Source organism: Phaethon aethereus (genome assembly GCF_964289735.1).
Source record: "Phaethon aethereus genome assembly, chromosome: 14".
In the NCBI taxonomy this organism is placed as follows: domain Eukaryota; kingdom Metazoa; phylum Chordata; class Aves; order Phaethontiformes; family Phaethontidae; genus Phaethon; species Phaethon aethereus.
Window position 1 is genome coordinate 19171745 of NC_138590.1, and position 25801 is coordinate 19197545.

Consider the following 25801-nt stretch of genomic DNA (forward strand, 5'->3'; position numbering starts at 1 on the left):
AACCACCGGGGCCGGTTATTCAGCCCCGCGCCCGCCACAGCCCCGTGGGGCTCCCGTGGGGCCGATGGGCCGGATCCGCGTGCAGAAGCTGCCCTGCCCGCAGAGCGGCCACGCTGGGCATTGCTCAAACCCGCAGGGCCTTTGAGCAACAAGTACCGGGCAGAGGAAGCGCCCGCGCGCGGGCGCTCAGCTGGCGCGCGTTAGCGTCACGGCTGGGGGAGGGAGCCCGTGTCGCCGTGCTGTCCTCCGAGCTCGTTCGGGAGATATGATCTTGCGGCAGAGGAGGTGCTGCCAGGTGCCTCGCCACGAAACGCTCGTGATGCTCTTCAGATAGCCTTTCCTTCAGCAGTAACGCCTCAAACCACAGGACCAGCAACTTACTGTCGTCTGTCTGTCTTCTGCACCTCCTTCTTCCATGCAGTAATTACGGGTGATTGGCATTCAGAGCTCTTCGTGCCCTGTTGTGGCTGGTTGTCGGGAGCGCAGCGGAAGGCAGGAGCTCGGGTGGTGACTCCCCACCCTTGGAGCAGATGTCTTCAGCTCCAGCTGGGAACAAACAGCTGGAACAGCCAGCGAGGTCTAGAAATCAAATTCTGCCGCTGTACAAATATTTTCAGTAATGAAAACAAAAACAGACATGGGAGTGACATGCTTCCTCCTGCTACTCTGCTTCCTAGGAGGGCACAGGCTCTAAGAGAGCAGAGGACCTGCGCAAGCCCAAGCGGGTGACGGCTCACACGAAGCTGTTCATTTCCAGAGGCCACACAACGTGTCCAGCCCTGCAGGACGGCCAGCAGACATTGCTGAGGCAGAAAACGCTGCCCAGCAGCGGTCCCTCTGGGAGAGGCGAGCCCAGCGCCGCTCCGACACGCTCCGGCCCCTTGTGCCGGCTCCTTAGCCGGGTCCCCGGGGGATCCACGGCTCCGTGGGAAGCTCCGTGCCTGCTCTTTCTGTGCCGGTCAGGGCAGGACCTCATGCCGCCGTACGTCGGTGCTGAGCGAGCTGCGTGTCCTGCAATGGCCCTGACAAAGCTGGCACAGCACAGCTGAAACCTGGAGGAAATACACTTCAAATCATGTTCTCCTGGTAGGGAGAGCGTAACGGTGCCTGCTCTAGCTCAGCTCTGCTGCTTGGGAGCTGCGCGGCAGCGCCGGAGCTCCCCAGCCTGTCGCAGTAACAGAGGATGTTACCGTACCCGGGCACGACGGGAAGGTGGCACGGCCGGTGCACGAAGCCTGTAACTGCTCCTGTAGCCCACGAAGAAAGGAGGGGACGGCTGGGACAGACTGCGCACGCCGCGGCACAGAACCGGCGGCGTTACTTTCAGCACAGACGCAGGCTTGGAAGGCGTGTGTGTTTCTCCAGCGTGAGTGCTCGTTCTGAACTCCAGCTACAAGGCCACAGTTTTTAATGATAAATGTTTAAGTCACATTTGCAGAGAGAGAAGCACCAGCGGCTCGGCAGCGAGCGGTTTAGGAGCTCTGTGCATTTATGCAGCCAGCAGCGACACGGCGAGCTGCCTCCCGCCCCGGGGGCCCAGAAACCGTCCTGCGGTTACTCTGCGCTAAGCTGCGCAGAAAATAATCACCTCCTCCTCTGCAGACCCCCCGGGAATCCCGCAAGGGAGGAAGGACGCTGTGGTACGCGGATGGCTGCGGCTCGCTTCCCTGCCTCTGCCTCGGCAGAAGTGAGTCAATTTTCCTGAAAAAAGGGGGAGAGCGAAGGGGATTACAGAAAAGGAGTAACAATACATGACAAGCATCGGCTGGCAAACGCTGTATCCCAGCCTAGCTGGAGAGTTCAAAGGAAGTCAATTCTGGGCATTAACATCAGCGTTTTCTGGATGCTGCAGCGATTATCCTCCTGCATTTACTGCTAACATCATCGACACGCTCGCGCGCCGACACACGTCACCGGCTCCCCTCGCACATCCCGCGTCGGGAGGACGCCTCACGCCCGTCTCCTCTGGTAAGACCAAGCGCTCTGCCCTCCGCGAGGTGCACCGCGGCCGGCGGGGGCCCAGCGCGAGCAACGCCGCAGCAGGGCCGACGGCCCGTTTCGAGCAGCGGCGCAGGGGCGCGCAGCACCGGTGCCCCAGAGCGGAGCCCCCGCCTCTCCCCCGGCGCCGGCCGCCGCGCGTCTCCTGCCGCAGACGGTGCTGGAGCCGCGCCCGGCTCTGCCGCTCCGGCGCTGCTGCGGGGTCGCGGGCTCTGCCTTTTGAATCCATCATGGCACAGGAACACTAGGCCAGGCAATAAACCCCTGTGTTGCAGTTATTAAAAGGCAACCGATTCTCTACCGATTGCTTTTACATCTCCCCACCCACACGGAGCACGAAGCCGTTGGGTACTGAGCTCCTCGGGACAGGCACCGAGCACACACGGCCTGAGCGAGCCATCGGTTCCTGCTCGTAGGGGAAGCTCACGGTGGTGTTACAGGACCGGTTTAAACACCCGCGAGCGGCTGTCACGGCTTTCATTCCTCCTGGAGACCAAAAAACCAGATCTGCTAACAGGGATCTTTTTACAAGAGGGGACTTGGCAGGTGCGAGTGGAAATCCTAGAAAGCTCGGGTCTGCGCCGTCTCGCTGCGCGGCCCATCGGAGCCGCCGAGTCTCCTGGCCAGCAGGAGGTCGGGGCTCGGGGTCACTTACCTCCGCCCGCGCCCCGGCTCGTCCCCGGGCCAGCCCCGCGCCTCCCGTGGGGAAGGCAGCTGGGGAAGGTGCGTACCCGGACAGCGAACCGTGAGAAAGCTCATCAAACACGGCAGATGCAGCTGCTTCAGGCAAAGGAAGGTCTCCATCTTCTGCCGATCGTTTATTCCCTCTTACACAGGACCTGTACGAATCTGAACGCTCTAAAAGCCGCCGTATGTACACTCTGCTGCATCTTCCCAAGTTGTGTGTGGCTACCACTTCACTTTCCTTGACAGCACTGAATCGTAATTTGAACTTAGATTTAACAAAACCTTACGAAGACTTCTTGATAACCTTCATTCCTGAGCCCAGAGAGACCGAGCAGGGCTTGTAACCGGGCGGGTGGGCACAAATACGGTACCTCGTAGGAGGAATTACAAACACTCACCAACACTCTTGTACTGTAAGGATAAAAAACGGACGCAAAAATGTACCAGAAGTAAACTGACATACTGTATTTATTGCACAAATTTCCCCTAAAATTGGGAATGGTTATTATAATACAAGTGCACATCTTGGGAAATATATATACAAAAACAGAAGAGAGAACAAGTATGTACATTTTACCCAGCATTTTACAAGTACCACCATCTAAATAATTTAGAGAAAGCAAAAAATTGTCATAAAACATCTATAATAACTAATAGGGAAAACATACGCAGGGTGTAAAATCCTTTTAAATATTTTTTGTTCTTAGCAGCCCAGTGTTTGCCAATTGCAACAAAACCAAATTTGCTAATTTGTGTGCCTAGTACACTTAGTTTTCAGCCAGAAAATTAAGACATGTTAATGGAGACTGGTAATAGTGGAAACAAGAAATCAAACATTAGTCTTCTATTCACATAAAACAATCGCGATATACTTTTTAAAAGTCGACGCTATAGTCCTGTAGAAGATCCCTTTTCGCGGTTTAACACAGACGTACCACATCGTTCCGTACCCTGGAAGTTAACTTACAGCAAATCCTCCCATCACACGGGGTTTTGGCTGCGTTTTGACCACAATACTGCTGGAGAGGGTGCCGCCGCGCCGAGAGCCGCGCCTGGCCCCGGGCCTCTGCGGGGACCGGCACCGGTGGGCGGCCGGGGAGGAAGCCGCATCCGTGGCCGTTTCGTCCGGGACCGACTGAACGCATCGTTACGCCGCCGTTAACGGGCTGTGTTCGGCAGACGCCGGCAGAGGAGGACGCCAGCGAACAACCAGCTTCTCCTCCTTCTCGGGTGAACGCTAACCGCAGGCTGTGCAAGGGCCTTTCTTGAGGGTCAAATCCGTTTCAAGCAATACCCGCGCTTGGCCTCGTAACCATTAAACGGAGGAGAACGTCGTGGTTGCCTGTGCGGATGCGGTACACGCGGAGTCCTGGGTGCCAGCATCACGCGGCGGCGCTGCCCCGCTGTCTGGGCACGTGCTGCGCGTGACGCCCCGCAAGGAGCGTACCGGAGCGCACCCTCGGGGCTCCTCAGCCGGGACCGCAGAGGCAGCAGCACTAACATCATCAGGTTACAACTGCAAATCTATGTACAATGTTCAGAATCGTAACTATTGGCTATGTAACGTATCGTAGCAAAGAGTTAAAAATTCGTATTCTGAGCTCAATCCTACATTTCATTACAAATGTGTTTACACAACTGGGCCCCTGTGTTTTGTGCTCATTCCAAAAGCCAGATGTAATAGAATTGTGTGGTGAAGAAAGGACATTTGAAGAATAGGGGAGAAACATATCCTTAGATCACATACAAAACACAAGTTTCTTCCCTGCAGCAGTCAGCGTGAGATTTTATATACACGAGAGTTTCAAATGACACTGCCTATATTAACGTTTGGTTTACTTGCTAAGGTAGACTCAGTCCTACATGGAAAGGGGTGCGGGTCTGCCATGTAGATCTTCCCCGGAACAGAGTCTTAAGTTACAGATTTTAAATATTACTGAAGAAACGCTCTGGGTGAAATCCTGGCCCCGGCGGAGGAAGGGAGGAGAGCTTTGTGGTTGACAGCGGTGGGGCAGGGATCTCTCCTATTGTTTTCAAGTTTATCAAATGGTTAAAATAGATTTGTATTTAAAATAACTCTGCAAACAACAATAGCAGGCGTGCTATAAAGATGATTACAGAATGACATATTTATAGAACTGTTTATGGAGTTTAGCGACCACGTGAACACGTACCTCCTGCTCCTGTGGCTAATCCATGAATATACTGAATGTATGATGAAAACAGGACCTAAAAATCAGCAACGTTAATTGGCTGCTAGGACAAATACGCAGAGAAAAGCCTATAATGAAGTGTCCAGTTAAACTGAGGTAGTAGAGCCTTTGAAAACATAATCCACCTACCACTGTATATTTACATTACTTACACCAGATTGGGTCCATCAGCTATTCGTACAACTATTGTATATACAATGACAAAACAGGGATGGCTGAGTCGAGGAGAAATGCTGAGAATAAAATAAACAACATTTCCTGCTGGTAATTACACAAGTGAGTAGAAAAGGGATTAGAGTCATCTGCATCAAGGGTATATTTGTCAAAAAATAATTCTGATATTACTATACTATGGTGTAATCAATGTTCATTTTTTGTAGAATGGTTTTAAAAAATACATCAATTAGTTACCTGAGCAATTAAGGGTAATAGTCTATTCATTTTTTTCCCCAATGCTTTGGTACAATTATGGTTCATTATTTCAATAGCTGACTGACTGCTGTAAAAAGAATATGATGTTGCAAGAACATTACAGACCATAGAAAACTTAGAGGTAATAGTCATGTCATTCTGGGGACCCTGGGGGGAAATTTTAGTCAACATTCTCTTTAGATTTTTTTTTTTTTTTAAAACGTTTTGACTATGTTGTGGGAGGAAAGCATCACTTAGTATAAAGCAACATTCGAACATTATAAACATTTAATACTGGTTACAACAACCGGCCAAAACAGAGAATCTCCGTCGCTACTTTGTCTGTTGGCCACATCCCCGCTCTTCCCTGTCCCCCCCCCGCACCCCCCCGCTATTCCCTCTCCCCAGGAGAAAGACCATAAATAAATTTTGGAGCCGAGTGTAATAAGCTTTTTACAAACCAACCCAACCCCCCCAACCCCTGTTCTTCCTCTGGGAAGTATCCAGAATTTGACTACGACATGAAAAAGCAGAAGTTGTTTACAAATCATTGCAGCTTGAGAATTCCAGATCTTAACGAGATCCCAATCAGCAGAAGCCGGTCTGAAGACAGCTGCTGCATTCTCTTGGTAAGTTTATAATTGGCGATGGCATCATGTATTTCTCAAAGTCGATCTTCCTTGCGTTCCCCCATATAAATTAGTTACTCATTGTGGCAGAAGCTGATAAAAAAGGCAGATCTTCAGCTTTTGCTAAAATCTGTGGTTGAAATCTCGGGCTTACTCATTTTTCTTTTTTCCTTTCTTTTTCCTTTTTTATAAATGACCGAGTGGGAGAGGAAAAGTCTCCAACTGTTTGCATAACGTGTAGTCATATATGGAGGTGCTGCAGCTCAACGAGCAGTTTGTTTTAGTTGTTTCAAAGAGAAAGGAGCCAGAACAAGTTGTCTTCCCCTTCGTTTCCAGAGGGGAAAAAAGTCAACGTCTGTGGCCTCTGGCATTTTAAAGAAGTATCTGGGCAACATACGGAGAGTGAGTGCTCGCTACAGCTGCCAGTAAAGGGAGGTCGCTGGATTCAATCCTAAAAGGAAGCAGAAGAGTCACATTTAATCTAACCCGAAACGTAGCCAGGCCGAACACGTGCGCCGGTAACCACATTGCCTGCTCAAGCCCCAGCGTCTGCGCTCAGGCCGTGCGCGTGCCCAGCCCCGAGCGGCAGGACGTTCTTCAAGTAGAATTGAAGCCAACCGCGCTCCTCTCCTGACGCAGCGCTGCCAGCTGGGTTACAGGCTCCAGCCACCCGACTGTTTCTAACAGCCCCTCCAGACGCGCCGACGAGCGACAGCTCTGCACCGTCAGCGCTGCCTTCGCTCCGACCTGCCTGGTTTGGATTTTTCCACGGGGCCGACAAACTGGTGAGAGAGGAGACGGAGGGAGGACAAGCAGCAGATTCCTTCCTACCCCCGAAGTAAAGGGAGCAAGAGCTGGGGACAAAGCGCAGGAGCGGAGGGGTAGGCTAAACTGCTGCTGCAGCTACCAAGGAAGCCCCAGCACCGCGCTGCAGCTCACCCCACCGCAGCTGCTCCCCCATCTCCAGCTCCACACGTGCTCCGTGTGCCTTCCTGCTCACCCTGTACTCCTCTGCGTAAAACGGCATTCGGAGCCTTCCCTATAAACACCCCCGAAATAGCGTCTCTGCCTGTGCCCCGCACCTGCAGAGAGGTATTATATGCCTTACGTGACACAGAGGGTGTTTTCTGCCCCGTAGGCAAAGTCAACCTGGAGGACTCAGGTGCCCCACGTTGTCCAGTGTTGACTGACCAACTAAGGAAGGAGTCTGGTAAGCTCTGGAGTGCTGAGCCCATCTTCCTGCCCGGAGGGAAGACAGAAAGGCTGGGGGATCCTCGGGATCAAGCAATGGCTAAGGAGAAGCCTGCGGCCGTGGGTGATTTATGCCACACCACGGTTCCAGTCCCGTTTAGGAATCCATTTCGCCGTGCTTAGAACAAGCCCAGGCGGAGGATTTGGCACCAGGAAACCCAGCAGCACCGCTCGGAGGAAGTCTGTGATCGTACCCCAGCACCACGCCCAGCTCCTTGACGTGAACTCTCATCTGGCCCTTGAGATACTCGGACAGCATCTTGCTTTTGAAATAGAGCTCCTGCAGCCGATCTTCCAGGTGCATAACACACTAGAAAGCAAAGGGCATTGCGTCAGGGAGAAGACACGAACCGCGCCCGGCCTCAAAGGAGAACAGCACAGACCCCACACGTCTATTGCCTTTTCCGTGGCCATGTCGAGGTGAATAATGAGGAGGATACACACGGCAGGACTCTTACTGTTGAGCAGAAGCCTTTGATTGCACATTAAATCAGAATTAATGAGACAGCTGTCTTGATCAGCGAGCAGCGTTTAAACAGACAGCTCGAACAGCTACATCAGGGGATGCACTGGCTGCTAAAATTGTGGCTATGGATAAACAAACTAGGCAGAACCTTACAACCCCTTTAAGCTATGAAGTGAAAGGACACTTTAAAAACATCACTCTCTCGATTGTCGTTCATACTTACAAAGTTTGGAGATAAATTATGTTTGTAAAGCTGAAGAGTGGAATGAAGCAGGTTGGAGACGAGACTCGAGACTAACACTTCCTTTCCCAGCTTATTATCAATCATTCGCCTCTGGCTACTGGCCACTTGCACCGTCCATTTGTCCGTGTCTGCAATAATGCAGACAGCTTCTGCAATCGGTTCATCCAGAACAGGATGCTAGAAACAAAAAAATGAATAGCAGAACCCTGAGAATGACAAATGACAACCGTCTGTGCACAAAACATCGCCATCCTGGATAGCAGGGATAGCATCCCAGACACTGCTTCATCTAAAATACAGTAACATGCGCTAACATCACATTCCATCTATTAAAAACAGCTTTATTGTAAGCAAGGCACAGCGTTAGAATTTTACATTTTTTTTCCAGGCTTGAAAGTGCGTCACTGGCTGACAATTGTATCTTTTGATATTTGATATAAAGAGTTATGACATAGCTGAAGTATATTTTAAACCCTGCAAACAAAGTACCAAAAGCACAACTTGCTGTTCAACATGGCTGTGTTAACGAGGTCGGTTTTATTCCCCGTTGTCACTGGTTTCCCTTTAGGGGAGCGCCAGCAGAGGGAGTCAGGAACCCGGCCTGCACCCAGCTCCTCCATGCCTTCCAATTAGCATTTCCCCTCTCTAAAGCCATGGAAGTTTTAAACAGGGAGTATTTGAAACCCCACTGTCCTTCCCCAATAGATTTTTGGGGATTGACTGTTAGGAAGTGTCTCCTTCCAACGAGTCCCACTGGCACTTCACACAGGGCTAGGCTGCAGTTATTATTTGACTTGAAGATAAGCGCATAAAAATCTTGCTTGGTCCTTTTGTATCCTCTCAATCTTTGATTTTTGCAGCTGAAGTTGAAGTCTGCCGATGGACGTGCACCGCTATTATAGTTCAGATACCTCCGATTCATAGCAGCAGCTGCCTCACGCTGCCGCCTCTGTTACCTGAAGTTCAGTTACACTTGACACACGGCTTAAACATTTGGCTTAAAGCACAATGGCTTAAAACAGCCCCTAGAACAGCCGTGCAGGGAGCAAAACTGCCCCCCGCGGGGCTGGGCAGAAGGAAAGGCAACCATGACGCGGGGAACGGCCGCAGGAAGGGCAGCCGTGCCACCTCTGTACGGTGCGATGCGCGTCGTTAATGCGACGGGGCGGACGGAGGGGACATTTCGGAGGCTCCCGGGGGAGCGCTCAGAGAAGCAGACTGCCTGCTCGCCAGTCTGTGCGCGGGCCTTTCCCCATTCCCTTGGGAATAAACGAGAGGGGAGCAGCATCACGCTTCCAGTGACAGCCTGCTTTCCACTTGTCTCCCGGTGACTCTAAAGGGGTAGGGAATGCCACACTTCCCAGGCACACCCCAGTTCACCTAAGGAAAAGGTGCTGTGGAGAATAGATGATTTCCAGCACACAGGAGAAGTGTGAGTCCCCTTAGGACTCTTACGTTGTACTGGACTCTTTTTACAAAACAAAGCTGGCGCTATCGGACACTTTGACTGCAGTCCTGAAAACGGGGTAGCGTCCCCAACACACTCAGAATTCCCGATGGCTTCGCCGCAGAGAACACGTTCTGCCCCACAAGCAGCAGCCTGTTGGTCAGACGTGCCCAGGAAAAGAAGGTGTCCTGAGGGAGAAAAGGGAGCTTCTGCACAGCCTCTGCAGCAAGACGCCGTGCCCAGGAAGAGATGCACAGCAACCCCAGCGTTTGGTCTTGTTGAACATCATCTCACCCTGTGCGCGTGCAAACATCAGCAGGCTGCCATGTCTGCAGCAGATGATGATTTCTCTACGGCTTAGCACAGAGATCCACCTTCCCAAGGGCATGAGCCTCTCAGCTGGCTTCAGCGGCGTCTAAGTTTTTGTGGTCCAGATTTGCAGTGAAATAACCACGGCTTTCAGATACGTTAATTGAGAGAGGAGAAAAAATTGGTGACCTGGGACTGGGGAAACCTGAAGAGAGCTACAACAGTAAATATTTCTGCTTCCAGCAGGTTTGTACATTCAGAAACATTTGCCTTTCCCTACTGCGACAAATACATTTACCAAATAAAGCTTAATTACCTGCACAGCATGGGACAAATCTGACACCAAACAGTGCCTCAGCTTTTCATCACTTCCTATTCCTTGCAAAACAAAGTCAGGGACATAAGATGAACAGTAGCCACCTAGTAAGGATCTTCCAAAATTGGCAATACTGGGCTGGACAGAGTTCACTTCAACTAATTTTGACCTGCAAGAAAGGCATATCAAAGAGATGTACAACACTGAACAACAAATTCAGCCTGCAACAGAGAGGTTGCACCTTCACACTTATCATCTCTCTTCTAGCTTCCATTCAAGCACTTTTGAAAAAGAGTAAGTTTAAAGTCGGCTTTTGCAGTCAGACTATTGTGGAAGAAAAGGATATGAGCCAAGACTGCGATGCACAATTAATATTTTTTTCCAGACCACTGATCTCTCTATATTCTTTCAAACCAGCACGCTGAAGAGACGCTTTTTCAACCACTGATGCCAAGTTAGGCTACATTCCTCCAAACATGTGACATGAGAAGAGGCTGTATCTTTTTTAGGCTATATTCCTGCTGAATAGTACTTACCCAGGAAAAGGAATCTCGTATTCTTCTGCCCAATCTTCTTGCTCTCCTCCGTAATAGTTACCACTTGGTCTAGTTAGATCATGACCTGTATCCTCACTTTCACTGTCACCCAGGGCACTATCTGAACTCTCATTTCTTGGAATGTCCCAATCAATTCCCGGGGCAACTTTTTTCTCTACGTTTTCTCTGTCCCCATGGGGGACACGAATAGAGATTTTCTCTCTTTGGTCCTGCTCATTAAAGCAGTTTTTGTAGGTCTCTTGTCGAACAGAGTCCATAAATTTACAAAATTCGCTCGGTGGTTTGCTAGTCTTTGCACACAGCTTTTTAGAAAACTCTAAACTACTGTTGTGAGCAAGAAGGTCTGTAGCTGCTTGCCCTGGAATATCATCAATAGTCCGGGTTTCAATTGAACTGTCATCAGTAAAATACTCATCAAACAGACTCATGCTCTCAGTGTTGTATGGATGTGGATTCCAGCTCTGATGCTCACTAGCAGCTTGAGGAAAGGGTTCAGCTGTCCCACAGTCTCTATTTTGGTCCTCAACAGTTTGTTTAGCTTCACAGTTCTGATCAGCAGACACTCCTTCCTCCGTTGCTGGCGGGCTGTGATGCCTAGCAATTTGTTCCACTACTGCCTGACTTCTGAGTTCGATATCTGAATCGGGTGACATGGAATCTCCGATGAGGAAAGTCACCTTTGTTTGAGCTTCGGCAGCACTGCAAGGAAACGCGTCGCAGAAGAGCTTATCCGGCGGCTTCTTCTCCACCGCTATACCGGGTGACCTTGTTACGCTGACCGCCTGGTTGCTTGATTCCAGCGAGTCTTCGTTCCTCCACACATGTGCTGTCGGCTCCAAACCAGATTCTGTCACTGCACGTTTTTCTGGTGAAGCTGACCCTGTGCACACCACGATCTCCAGTTTTGTGTCCAGGCAGGGTCTCAGTTGCTTAACGTCAACAGCATCTTCCTGACAATCGTCAGGAACAATAGTTCTGTTCTCATCTGAAGAAGATTCCAGCTCTATCTTAGGAGTGTTTTGTGTGTCTTCCCTCTCTTGCTGTGAAATACCTTCTATGTTTTGTGCAAGGGAAATCGGACATTTGCAGTATTTACAGCTACAGTTAGGAGCTCTCATTTCTTCAGACTCCGTCAGTAGCAAGTTGCCCCTGTTCTTGTGCATTGTGACAAGCACATACTCAGATTCCTCTACTTCTCCTTTCTCCAGCGTGGTAGTTATAACAGTTCCAGGCATGACGATGGCTTCATCTTCCCCATTTTCTAGAAGATGCGTCTCTTGAAGTTCAGAGCATCTGATGAAGTAAGTAAGGAAATAAAGCAACCTCTGTACCAGGTCATGCCTTTTGCCAACCACAACTGTTTTTGCTAATCTCACAGGTGATCCAATAGCCCCATAGAGGTCACCTAGAATAGGAAATAAGAGAGACAATTATTTTGCATCTTTCAAGTAAGTTATTCTTCTAACAGACAATTGTTGTGGCCGGTTTTCAAAGGCCAGGTCTACAACAGGGAAGTACCAAAGCAGAAGAGTGAGGACAGCTCTTTCAATACAGAGAATCCCAAAGATGCTGTTAGTATCGTATGTAAGGTGACACGCTGGTCAGGGAGACATCTGATCTCACGTATTAGGGAGTATTTGCACCACCTAACTTCAGTCCCTAGCTTTGGAGGCTCATCTCCTGGGTTCCTTATATAGCCACGGCAGAGAGGAGGCATCTGCTCTGAATTACCCTGGATAGTCTGGAAACTGGGCTGAACTTTTACCCACCGAGAGAAGGCTGTAAGGAGAAACAAACCTATGCCAAGAATGAGGGCAAAAAGTGACAGTGGCGGGTGCATAGCTGCAGCCAACCTTCTTCTCTTCCCTCCCCTTGAGCTCTACTATGGGTTGGATGGGTTGTTTTGACTGTACTCCAGATCTACCTGGGGCAGTGCCTGTGCACGTGTTGTTCTGGAGATATTAGGGCACTCCATGAATGCAGGGATGGGGCGACAAGGGATCCAAGAGGCCTCGAAGGCCAACCTAACCACAGTGGATCCCTGGAGTCCCATGAACTCTGAAATCAAGTCTTCTTGCCAAGCCCCTGGCCATTCCTGCCTATACCAGAATAGGGCAACATCGCAAAACTTTCCTTTCCTTCCCTTCCCTAACCAAGTTCCATGAGAGTTTGTGTGCAGAGCAGGACAATCTGCCAGAGAGTAGAAAGCTCATCTCATCTTCTCTCCTCAGCAATCGGAAGGCAGTATGACTAGCTACTCAGTCGACTAGGCTTTCAGACCTTACCTAGGGGGTTGCCTAGCATGATATCCTGTACCATGTTGCTCCTTTGCCTGTTATATTCAGAGTGTGTTCATTTCTCATCAAAAGATGTGATTTCCTTGATTTGCTCCTTCCAGAACCAGGCTCACTGATAGCAGCATCCCAAAAAATAAAAATTGATTTTCCTTACAGATGGAGGACCAGAGGAGGACTGGAATCCTCCATCATCACCAGGGCAGGTGACCTTAAGAGACCTGCCATAGACAACTAAAGAGGGCTTTACCTTTTGGCTGCCATTTTGTAATTAAGAAATTACAGCACATACAAAAACATACAGTGATCACCTCTAAGCCTGAAATAACACACTTTTGTCTCATTTTGAATTTTTAAAAAAAATTAACTTCGGAGGGGAAGTAACAAGCATCCATAAAAACCACCGCGCGCATACCCACTGATGTAAAGCTGCTGGGTGGTTTAGAGATGTTTGCCACATACCGAGCTGTGCCCACAGTGGGTTGTATGGATGAGTTTTGGCCAGCATGTCCACACTCTGGGAAGAATGCTTTTCCAGAAAGATTCTTATAGGCGGCTGGCCATTCGGCATGACAGTAGGGACCCAGGCCAAGTGGTTAGTCAGGACTGCAGTCAGTAAAGCTGGTAAAAACCTGAAAGCAAAATGTTCAACACTGGGTTTTTTTCCAGGTACACACTCAGGATGTTACGCTGACAGCAGTTCTACAGTCTCTGTGGATCAAGGATTGCAGAAACAACCTAACAAAGTCAGCAGAGATCACCCCTTTGGTCTTCATTCTTTGGGGAGAGAAGGGAGAGCTGTATCCTCCCTCCCACCCCTGCAAAGCTCTTTTTTAGAACACACTTTTAAAGTAAAATGAAATATTTTAGACTTGTGGCATCTCTGTTCCTCTGTTTGGCAATAATGGTAAGACTTCCTATTTTGCAAGCTTTATGTTGTAAAACATCTCAAAACCAACTTATTTTGCTCGCTGTAAGAAAACAGTGGCACTGTGTGGCCTCTGTACACCAAGAAGGAGATCCCAAGCCCTTGAGATCTGTGACTACTGATGAGAAGGAAGGCTATTGCTATCAAACCTGTAACATAGCTAGGTGCTGTGTTCTTTCATATAACTGTTATGCAATTTAAGTACATATGGCTCCTCCTTTTCAAAAATAAAACCCCCAAAAGTTCTGCAATACCACCAACAAAAGAAAGGTAGCTCAGCCAGAGTGAGCGTGTCCTTACACCAGCAAAACAGCTTCCACTAGCTAAGCAAGTGAGGCGAAAAGCTTTCCTGAAAAACGTTAACTATCCAATTTACTGTAATGATAGAGCGTGGTTTCTGCTCCGTGGAGGGAAGGCTTTCCTGCCCAGTCCCCTTCCATGGCAGGAGGAGCGTGCAGGAGCGCGGCCCAAGGGCGTCCCGCATGCCAACAGATGGTGCTGGCGGCCGCCGCCGCGGCTCAGGTGCCCGGGAAGGAAAACACGAACGCCACTGTGCCTCAAAATAACGCCACTCGAATAGTTTACAAGCATCAGGAAGCCTACAGGCTACATTTAGCCCCATTTCCTCACTGGAGACAGCTGCAGGAGGAAAAGAGGAAAACTGGATTGAAAAGGATATGTGGCTTGATTTTCGTCCGGCTTCCATCAGTGTAAATCTTACTGTATTTAAAACAAAGCAAGCAAACCAACCCAAACAAATGACCATTTAAATTTAACCGAGACGTACAGGGCTCAGAATGGCAGGAACCAAAGGGGCTAATCCCAGGAAAAAGCTTCCACTGCAGTGGCAACTTATTTTAGGAAAATACGTGTGAACGCCTCACAACTCCCTACGCTTCCTCCCACTGCACCGAGGCAGAAGAAGGTGGACCTCGTGGACTGCTAATTGTCACCCTCCCATCTGGGGGAGTGAGAAGATGACAAAGCTGGTGGCGAAGCTGGAAGCTGGTAAACAGCAGCCCCTTCCCCACCCTGCAGAGAGCAGTTTCGCCAGAGCCAACAGCTGGGCTTTCAGTGCCATTTTCACTCAAACTTCACATGTTTGTGCTCGTTTTAGGACTTCAGTGGAGCCAAACGCTTTAAAAACTTCCCCTATTCATGCCCTGAGGAAAGAGGATGAAGTGTTGACAAAAGAGTAAATTTATCAGATTCTCCCGAGTTTATCAAAAACATTCTCTTTCCCAATTTTTAACAACCGCTCACGGCTCTGTCCTGAGGGCAGAAAGATGAGTACTAATGAAGCACAGAATTTCTTTAGTGGCATTTTACAGAAGTCGGGTTTAACAGCAATTTGCGGTCAGACAGTATTACAGACACGGCTCTTACTGAATGTCTAACCTTGCTCATCATATGATAACTGATTTTGAAAGGTAGATTAATGCATTTCATAAGGTATGTTCACCCCCTTCCAGACATACACACCCATCACGCGCTTCCTATGGACATGTTTCAAATGTTTAGCCTCTACCAAGATTTAGAGGATTGTGGAGAAGAAGGCATTTAATGAGATACTTTCTTTTTTTGTTTTGTTTTGGTTTTTTTCCTTTTAAAGAAGGTATTTACGAGTGCTCTTTTGAGTCTTTGATTACTCAGATTTTAAAACCAGATTCAAAAATTGGTTTGAAATAAAAAGGCGTAAACACATATGTAATTTAAAAATTAAAATCCACCATACTGGTTTTTAGAAGCATTTTCCATCAAGAAAGTGAATTCCTTCATGAAGCGATGGCAAAGCTGGTTCTTTTCCGGTGTCCCCGACATCATAGTAAGCCAGACAGGCTCCCCAATCCGTGGCATCGTGTAGAGATTGCAAATAGTTGTTCTAGAAAACAAAACCAAAAAATCCATGAGACTCAACACAACAACAAAAGGCAGAGATCCCTGTTCAAAGAGTTCATTTCGTTCCAGATGTCATTTCTATCAGAAACAAAATTTCTCTCATCAACCATTACCCAAACCGTGCTGTTCATTAAATAGTACGAATTCACCCTTCCACCTCGGAGCGTTAAGCCTCGCAGGTTCTTTGTGCATCCTCCTGAACTGATCCCAAGCGCAGTACCATGCACTGTCTAAAGTCAAGAGCTGCCCTGTTCTCAATGGAGAAGAAATGAACCATTTGTTGTTGTTGTTGTTACCTCCCTGCTTTCTCTCCATTTCATTCAAAACACGTAAATCCTCTATAGTTCTGCTTGATTCATGACTAGGGCAGGTTTATGTGTGTCCGACTTATCAAAATACCTTAACTTCCTCCTTCCTTTAAAAAATTGGTGTATCTCCAGGCCAAACCCACCAAAGTGTGGATTTGTAGAGCACGGGACCAGGTTATTTCTTTAGCTTTAGATACAGTCTCTGAGAGTCAAAGTTACCCCACGGTTTCAGGGATTATACATCTACCCACATCCTTTTTGATTTTACAGAGGACAGTAATTGTACGATTAAAATTTTGGCTCTGCAGTAAAACACCAGATTGAAACCCCTCAGATTACTGTTAAACTCCTCTAAAATCTAAACCAGATTATAGCTTGAAGTACAATGCCTGCATTATGACACAATAGGAACATGTATTTCCATCACAGTAAAAACATAGCCTGAAAAAAACCAAACCAACAAAGGAAACGACTGACCCATTCGGGTTTCTCCCCACGTAATGCACTGCTTTTTCTAGACAAGATTATTTTTGTTTTACAAGACAAAGATTTACATTATCCCTAGTACCAGCGCTGATTTATAGAGATTTTCACTGGATACGTTGGTCTAAAAATTTATAGACACTTGCAGAAGTAAAGCAACGGCTGTGCACATCAGGCAGGCAAACACACTCGAGCTGCCAAACCGTCCGTGGTTTGGTGTTTAAAGTGAAACTGCCTCGAAGTGAGAGCCCGGCACGTCAGCGGCCCTCGGGGAGGAAGGGGCTCTTCCCCGGCTATTCGGCAGAGAAGAAAGCAGCTGTAGGGTGACAAGACCCCCAGAGGGAAGCGAAGGTGACCCTGCGCCATGCCGAAGTCACCGGCACTGCTCGAGAAGAAATGGGGGGCAACGGCATTTCTGTCTTTTTCTATGAGTTTTCATTAACTACAACGCCCATCCTGTGTGTTCGCTACAGTCAAAATCAACCCCGTTGTCCTCAAAGGTGGGATTTTCAGACTCTTCGGTGCCACAAGCACGATGGCAAAGCCAGACAACAGTCAATGGGCTGGAGGGGGGGAAGGTCAAGTTACCTCTGCGGTTACAGGCCCACGGCCCCCCCAGGGCTCGCTGCCTGCGGGGTCAGCTCAGAGCGGCCTCGGAGCTGCTCTGCAGTACCCTCTGCTGCGGGTCCTCCCTCGGGAGGAACGCCCAGCCTGGCTACGGACCTGGCCACCACAGCCCTGCCATCTTAGACCCGGGGGGGGCACGCAGCCGGGCGGCACGGCGCCGCCGCGGGGGGAACCGGAGGGTCTCCAGCAGCGCTGCGCTCTTGGGGCACCCGGATTTCATGCCTTGGCAGCAGGGAGCAGAGGTGGGGTTATTAAGGGAAAGCTTCCTGTTCACAGCCCATTTACTGGAGTGGATGTTAAAGAGGCCCAAAGAAAGGGAGAAACCCCAAGACCAGCGACTTCAAAGCTGGATGAGATTCAAAGCTCAAAGCAAATATCAAAACTTGCACCCCCCAGACACGGCTGACCTTAGAAGCTAAAGATAAATCGAACGACTTAATGTAAATGCCACTTACTTCTCCTGCATATGCAAACTAACCCAAGCCAAGCATCTCGCAGCTCGGCTGTTTTGAAAAAAGAAACTACTTCTGTACTAAAACCAACATATTAAAATATTTGTTTTCGTTGAAAAGATAGACTGAGTCTTGTGATTCGTTATTTACTATTCTGGTAACCCTGGCTGCATCTGCAACTGATAGTGTTTCCTCAGAGAGAGATCAGATTGCCCTGGCCAGCGGCCAGCAGGCATGTGACTGCAGTGCAGGGAACCCTCCATGCCAGCACAGGCAGCAATGGCACAGGAACCAAGGGCAAGGATTAACTGCTTTCCAGCTCTGCAAGCACGGAGGGAAACGCTCTCCTTGCATTTATTAAAGAACAAAAACAAAACAAAACAAGAAAAACGCCAAAACAACAACAACAAAAATAAACCCAGAACACTAATGGGAAGTTAACAGGATCTAAAAAATAACAACCATTAAAAAATCAAATTGACCCCTCTCAGCCATCCGCAGCGAGCAGCCCCCTCCCCTCCGCTCGCCGTCCCCCACGCACACCAGCATCGCACAGCGATGCGAGGGAGAGTTCAGTTAATGAGAGACTCGGCTCTTCTGAGCGTTCCAGTACATTTAGAATGGTTTATATTTGGAAATGCTTCTGGGAGGCTGAACTCCAGCCCGGAGCTTACAGGCACCACGGCACCAGCGATGGGTGCTGCAGGCACAGGGGCCGGGGGAGCTCCTCAGGAAACACCTTCGCTTGGAACCAAACGAAGCCCCGAGCAAAACGCCTCCCGCAAACCCTCTGGGGTCTGGCTGCTCTGCGAGCGCCGATGGCACCAGGACGGCGCTCGAGGTGCGCGGCAGCCGCCCTCCGCACGGCACGGCACGGCCACGAGCGAGGTGGTGTGCTGCTCTCTGCTTCCTGCTTCACCCTCGCCCAAACACACCTGCAAACCTCCCCAGCCTTTGTCCTGGATTTTAATACCAGTCTGAGACGTCTCCCCCCCAGTGCTGCACAAACGGGCCGAGCCGGGCGGCTCCTCGGGGGGAGAGCACCCCTCTGCAGCCCCCTTCCTCCCCACGGGGAACGCTGCCCCGCTCAGCGCCGGGCTGCGAGCGCGGCTCTGCTGTTTAAAAGCTGCAATACGTCGGCAAAGCTTAGCATCTCTTCAAGGGATTGTTTCAAAGAAGAAAACACATCAGCAGTTTGTAAAACTTACTTTACATGCATTTGCTCCCTAACCTCATTCCCTCCTTCCATAGGCGATTTTTCGTCAGAAAGGAAAAACAATGAAGGCAGTAACGGCTGCAAGGAGCGCAGGAGCGGGGCTCGCCCGCGCAGAGCCCATGCAACTCCCATGCGGGCACGGGGGCCAGCCTGCAGCGCTGGGCAAAACGCACCGCTCCGTGCACAGCGGCGCAAGCGGCTTAAAAATTACTGGCATAAAATAGGATCAAATTCAGCTGCCAGAAAGCAGAGAGAGGTGTTTCCCGAGGCCTTGCGCTCCGCGTTTCCTCCTCAGTCTGCGTATTTGCCACACAGGTATTAGTCAGACGCATAATCTGTATTAGCGATGTGCTGCATTGGCCTCGGGGACCAGGGGAGTCAAAATGTTTATGCAAGTACAGTAGCTTATTTCATAAGTCATGTGTCTGCACAGCTGACATCTGAAGAGAGTTTTAAGCCTCTAAGCCAAGTGTTAATAGCTAAATCCATCAGTGCTTTAGAAAATTAGAAATTGCTGTCAAGTGAATAATGATGCAAGGGTAGGCCTGGAGCTGGGCACCAAATCGATGGCAAGTTTATCAACAGCATCAATGTGCAGAAGCAGCCTAGGCCTTCCAGAGAAGGCAGCTTCGTTTTCCCCAAGCTGAGACGACAAGAGCAAAGGAAGGGTCTGTTCTGCTGTCTTCTCTTCTGCCCCTCGACCCCCAGAACCAGCAGGTAAATGCCTGTGAAGGCCTGGCTGACCCTGCAGCCAGCTCCTTTACAACAGCCCTCCCAGCCAGCTTGCACCTTCCCTGCAGAGGGGGACTTCTGGGGGGCAGGAGGCTACGCTGCCGACCGTGACTCCCTCCTCCCTTCTCTCATCAGCACGGCAGTGTGTAGCCAGCCCCCCATGCCCCAGTAATTGGAGGTTATTCTAATCACCAGAGGAGCGCACATCAGCGGTGCTCGAGAACCTCAGAAAGTCTGGGTGTTTTTTAAAAAAAAAAAAATTCTCAAAAAACCAAACCCCAAACAAAGACTGCAATGAGTTAAACCAGCACGAGATTATGTTTTAGAAACACCAACCCACTGAAGTCAGCACCCTTCTTCCCTCCAGCACAATTTGCTAAGAGGCCAGGAATCAACGCAAGTCTCAGGTTCACCAGAGGACTCGGGCTCCTGACTTCCCCGTGACTTCAGTGGGAAAGCAGACACCTGAAGAGATAATAGTGGCCTAAATGGATTTGCTGAACCTGTGCCAAAGCATCTTTGCATCCAGCCTTCACTATTTAAATATGCCTTTTTTTTTTTTTCTTATATTGCATTGCTTTGAAAAGCAAGTGGCTCTTGCATGTTACCGAAAACGCTTTTCTTGATGGCAGCACACACTGCCACCCCGAGACACCGCGGCGGCACGAGGACCTTGCCCGCCTGCAGGACCGGCTCGGGCTGGGGGCACCGGCTGGTGCGCACCTCTGAATGCACTCGCTTAAAAAAAAAAAAAAAAAAAAAAAGACAGAATTGCCAAAGTCTGCTGCCCCGGGAAATTCATTTATATGAAATTAAACTGGATTTAATTTACCTCGTTACACTATTAAAGAGTAATATTTATATTGCCATGGAAACCTCTGCATAGAACTGGTAGTTGGACACATGCTTCCAGTGGTGGTTACGCAATGGCCGTGTCATGTGAATGATCGCGTCTTAGAGCGGCGCAGGAGAGTGCCAGTCCTCCGACGTCCAGGGGGACGTTATTTTCCTCCTCAGACCGAGAAAAGCAGCCTCCCTCGTCCCACCCCAGCTCAGCACCGCCGACCCTGCCTCCAAGGAGGAAAAAGCTGGGAAGGAGGATGTGGCATGTGTTTTCAGGGTTACTTTTTCTACATTTGACATGGGATACGCGCCCCTCCCCACCGCTCTGCAACTGTTTAACTTAGAAGGACAAAGGAGAATGGGCAAAGTCCGCCAAATGCATCTTGAGGGGGAATGTTTTGGGGGAAGTTTTGGGAGAACAGCTGGGGAAGTGGTGTTATCAGGGGGCGGGAATGCAGAGAAATGGCTCTGGGTGAGAACGGGGCGGAGAGGCAGAGAGAGCTGGGGGGAGCGGAGGAACCACTGCGGCTGCTCAGAGTTGCCGAACTTGTCTCAGGCCCCTGGGCAGGATCGGCGGCTCCCAGCAGTCACGAGCTCCCTCTACTCCTTCTCTTGGCACTGCTTATCCCATCCACCTCTCACCGCAGGCCCACGTGCTTGCTCTTCCCTGCCTCCTGTCCCTACCGAACATATCCTCTGCCCTCCCTCGCAACCGCCTGGAGGTGAGGTTCTAAAAAATAATAAAAAAATTAAATATACTGTGCCTTCATCCTGCAACATGACCTAATCCACGGCCTTCAGGTAGTTAGTGGCATTCTAGAAAAATAAGTGAGCCCTCACAGTCCTTCACTGTTCGGTAAAATACATCCCGGTGTCAGGATTTTCTTTTTACAACATCAGAGCACTGTCTTCTATAATGTCTTTAAAAAGTAGCTCTACGCCGGTTGTAAAAGGAAGCACCCTGCCACTCCCATCTGAGAGGGGATGAATCACTTAAAACAGAGGGATTTCATCTTAATTCCCTCCCCATGACTGAAACTATGGAAAGAAAATACAGTTAAAATGCCAGGGATGTGCTGATCTGCATTACTTTGTGTATTAACTGTTGAATAGAGACGCTCTGCAGATACCGATAGCACGAGATTACAGGACTGCGCTTCACTGTATGAAAAAGATAACCAGCTACCAAGAAGGAGCACTATCTGAAATGCCTTTAGAGTAGAATTTAGAGCAGGGTAAAGGTCTTCCTCAGCTCACACATCAGGAAAATATACACTAGAGGAGGATTTCCCTATCGTGGCTTTGCAATTCTTCTCCCTCTCTCAACAGACCATAAAAGACAATTTAAGAGATTGCTGGGAGCTCCATTATCACCCAAAGCACAAAAAACCTTCATCAACTTTGTCCTGTTCACACCAAGCCCTGATGGATATACGCACTTGGCGAAATCTAAAAACACAAACAGATTGTAACGGCTTGCTATCACCAACACCTTTATTGTACTTACTTTTTGCAGAAGACTTTAGGCGTTAGAAGTTACTTATCCTGCACTAAGATGATCCTTCTAAAACAGACCTGAGTGCTTTTGAAGAAACAGACACAAAAGAGAAGAGACAAACTGCTCACCTGAATTCATTAAGGGCGTCAACAATTCTGTTATATGCCAAACTCCGCTGACTGGCATCAGCTGATCTACGACTCATTTTCATAGCCTTGAAAACAATCATTAAACAGATAAGTAACACATAGCTACAGAAGCACAGAAAATGGAAAACAAAGTCATGTGTTTGCCTTTATCTTTCATGCAACTAGTCATGCAAGTAATTTTTTTTTTAAGTGATAAAATGATGGTACAAGTGCCAACTTTCATATCTGAGGAAAGATAGGTGAGGCACATGCATCTGCAGCCTCTGCTGCTTCTGTGCTTTTCATCATTCAAGGCATAAAAGACGTCAAAGTTTTCACTGCAGTGCCAGAGTAACCGCTAAGTATTTCCTAGAAGAGGGATTTGTAGCAAATCTAACCACACATTTGAAACTTCAATCTTTGAAAATTTCCTACACATCAGAATCAGGGGGTAAAATAAAGAGAAAGAGAAAAAAACTCAGTATTTATTTGCAGCCTGGAAGAGCCTAGAGATAGGTTCTGACCACTAAACTCAGATACAGCTGAAGCAGGGAGGTAGAGGTGGCCTTAAAAGCACCTTTCCCCCTTGGCTGATCCAGGGCTTGCTGGGAGCTTACACAGCCTAGTGACTGTTCCAGCTTTCAGCAATCCCTGCAGCATAATGCAGCATGCCCCGTCCTCACCCTGTGTTGTGCTTTTGCCAGCAATAAGAAACATCATCAAAGATGCTGTAGAGCAAAGCTCTTCTCTGGTGCAATTCCAATACCCAACAGCAAGTTGATCCCACTTTTGTACACTAGTAACAAGAGTTAGGAATTAAATCTGACAGGGCTGGGCGGGGGACATGCAGCAATACAAGCGCAAGAATCAAAAGAGACTGTGTTTACCTGTTCTATTGCACTCTTCAGTTTGTTCATGTGACTCTCAAAAAGAGGAAAGTGCGAGAAGAAGAACTCATTAAATTTGTTGTTTTCGTCTTCATCTCTTGAGAGTGAAAAAATAACTCCAATTGCTATCTTTTTCTTCCTAACGATTCCTGGGCTAGGACCAGAGCTGTCATCTGACAAGTTAAAGCTTTCATCCATGGACCTTGAAGCATGGAAAAAAATAGAAAGTTAATGTAATCCACTGCTTAAAGTTGTACCTTGGTTTCCTGTGTAGTTCAAGTCTTGAACAGTTACCTTCAATAAACACCTTTTGTTTGCATGTGTTGTCAAATCATGACCTTTGATAACACCCACTTTGCAACTTTTTACAAGCAACCATTAATTGATCCTGCAATTCACAAAAGCTGGAACCAGATTCAAAGCATTTGTGGGATCAGAATACGGTATTCTAGTTCTCTCTCATCCCTGCCAAGAATTCTTGTTTTGAGTAGGATTTTAGGGCTTCTTATCCTCAAAAGTACAGCCTACAGGTTTATGTTTTGCTGAAGGCTTTCTAGTTAGTGCAAAACAACGAATGCCATGAAGAAAACAGATACTAAAAAAGATCAGGCGTTGAAGTGCAGCCTGACTCACACCTCTGTAAATACCCCACAGAAAGCAACAGCAAGAGCAGATGTACATATGCAAGAGCAGAATCAAGCTGACGATGGTGGAAAATTTATGGGCAGCAACCAGCATTTTCATTCCCAGCTCACCATCGAGGGAAGACCCCATTCTCCAAGCTGGTAGTCTGACTGCGACGCCAACGCCGCTGGTAACTGCTAGCACAGCTTTTGTTAAACGAAGAGCCCGGAGATGGAAACGGAGTGATGAGCAGACTGCTAAGAGATGCTGCAATAATAAGAGGAATAAATAAAAATCTCTCCAGAATAAAGATCATTTGGAAAATAATACCAGCAACTAAATGAAGCCCCTCAAGATAAACTGGTGTTGCTTATCAAGTGCCTTCTCTTTTGCTTACCTATGGTTCTTATCTAAACACAACCAGTTTATAACAACATTAACAAGATATACAAGCACTACAAGGGTGGGACAGTCCTGCAGCTTTACGTAATACGCAACATACAGGTTGCACCTTGCTCATCAACCCTGAGTATTGGGAAATAAATTCTTTGTGGAAAGGAGTAACGTTAATCACATCCTTTAACAGCCTTTCCAATCCTATCCTTAAATGCCCAATATCCTGAATTTGGGGGGAGGAGAGGGGTGCTGTGGAGGCAAATTCATGCTTTAACATTAGCGTCCTCCTCAATTTGTAAAGGAGGTGGCAGCAAGTATCGTTTAGGAATCCTGCAAACTCATTTCAATATTTAATTTGGCTTGCTTATTTGCAGCATGCTTTACTAAATCGTGCTGCTGTTCAGATCCCCTCTGTGAGGTTGCTAATGGAGCACCCTTGACGCCTACAACATTTGTACGCTTACGTATCGGTTAATGCTTATACATAACAAAACAGAACAGTCACATTTCAGCACAGGAAAAACCATTTGATGATGTCTAGACAATTCAGTGACAACGATTACTGAGTATTTTTGGAGCCTACAGGGTTAACACACGGAACCGACATTACCAGATCTTGCTATACCGCTGTCTCTGTCCTCATTCTGCTCCCTCCCAGGCATATCCATAGGGTTGCTATGAACTGTAAAACAAGGAATACCATTTAGCAGGGGAATATACAGTTCCTTTCTTGTTGGCAGATCTCCATGTAATTAATGAAACAAAAACATGCTCATTAATTCAGATCAACAGCACTGCACAAGGCCATCACCAAGAAAGGCTGCTTAGCTGAACAAGCCAAAACACTTATCTGAAAAGCTTGGATGTATTTTTCTGAAGTCCATACACCTATTTTTGTACAAACTAAAACTAGTACACTTTGTTTCTTTACACAGATATTTTTCAAAGAAAATGTAATGTACGGAAAGGATGTTGGTCACGTACATAGTACTCAGTGTACAGACAAAACACCCACCAAAAAACAATATAAATACGACTTCATTCATATACCAGCTTTCTCAGGTATTATCTACATAATTTTAAGAGGATGTTACAATGCCATCTTCAAGAAAACAAATACTTTTAAATTGTGAGCAGTGCATTGGTTGTTCAACTAAGGCATAAGCTGTCCAGATTCATAGTCTGCATATACACAAGATCGAAAGTGTCTCAGGCTCAATAGTCTTTAAATGTGATATATTTTACAGATATGTGTGTGAAGTAAAAGCTACTCAGCCATGGAAATAAGACCCAGCTGCTAAAAGCAAGAAACGTCCACTTTAAATGAACCTAGGTTAGCTTTAGTTTTTACAGTTTGGATGAAACAAATCCAGATCAAAAGAGCTTATTATTTCCAGAAATATGAAATCCACCATTAAATATAAGTTTCCAAAACAAAACAACACAACCAGCCAATCCCAAAGAGGACTTTTAAAATGCCTGCTGTCCTCTGGGGATTTAAAACATTTAAGGAGAGCAGCCATCACTGTTCATTTTGTACTTAAAAAAAAAAAAAAAAATCTTATTTCCAGGGCTAAACTACAAATCCACATGGTTTTGTCACACCAGCTAGACTAGCCACACAGCACAGCACACAGCACACTGCAAACCTGCAAAGAAAGAGGCGCTCCGGATCAGGCGGAGCGGACCTTGCTCTGAGAATGCCCGCCTAGGGCTGCAAAGCTGTGAAAGACCTACATGGCAAAACGTAAAATACAGATGAAAGAATGAGGTTAGTAAAGCAGAACAGTCCGTAGGGAGGGGGCCAGGGCAGGGAGAAGATATAAGCCAACATAAATGCAGACTAACATATGCAGGAGAACAGCTCTTAGGCTTAACAAGAACGTTGATTCAAGGATGCAGCTTACAGTTGGACTATACAGTATTTATAGAATTAAAATAATAGACCCAGCTTTACA

The 25801-nt window shown here is 47.9% G+C and overlaps 1 protein-coding gene across 3 annotated transcripts in view; it reads right to left on the reverse strand.

Moving 5' to 3' along the window:
- Positions 1 to 5190: 5190 nt before the first annotated feature.
- The window catches only part of FNIP1 (folliculin interacting protein 1), a gene marked incomplete at its 5' end in the record, with an annotated part of 67650 nt that continues 47039 nt past the window's right edge, over positions 5191 to 25801 (reverse strand). For 2 of the 3 annotated variants that reach the window (XM_082006262.1, XM_082006260.1), the window contains 12 exons: positions 5191 to 6389; positions 7384 to 7499; positions 7879 to 8076; positions 9972 to 10140; positions 10508 to 11933; positions 13285 to 13454; positions 15486 to 15632; positions 21937 to 22022; positions 22824 to 23025; positions 23579 to 23714; positions 24454 to 24525; positions 25493 to 25576. In XM_082006262.1, the coding sequence (XP_081862388.1) occupies positions 6311 to 6389; positions 7384 to 7499; positions 7879 to 8076; positions 9972 to 10140; positions 10508 to 11933; positions 13285 to 13454; positions 15486 to 15632; positions 21937 to 22022; positions 22824 to 23025; positions 23579 to 23714; positions 24454 to 24525; positions 25493 to 25576 (2885 nt within the window). In that variant the 3' untranslated portion in view covers positions 5191 to 6310. The remainder of the gene's footprint in view (positions 6390 to 7383; positions 7500 to 7878; positions 8077 to 9971; positions 10141 to 10507; positions 11934 to 13284; positions 13455 to 15485; positions 15633 to 21936; positions 22023 to 22823; positions 23026 to 23578; positions 23715 to 24453; positions 24526 to 25492; positions 25577 to 25801) is intronic. The other variant, XM_082006261.1, reaches the window with a different exon arrangement.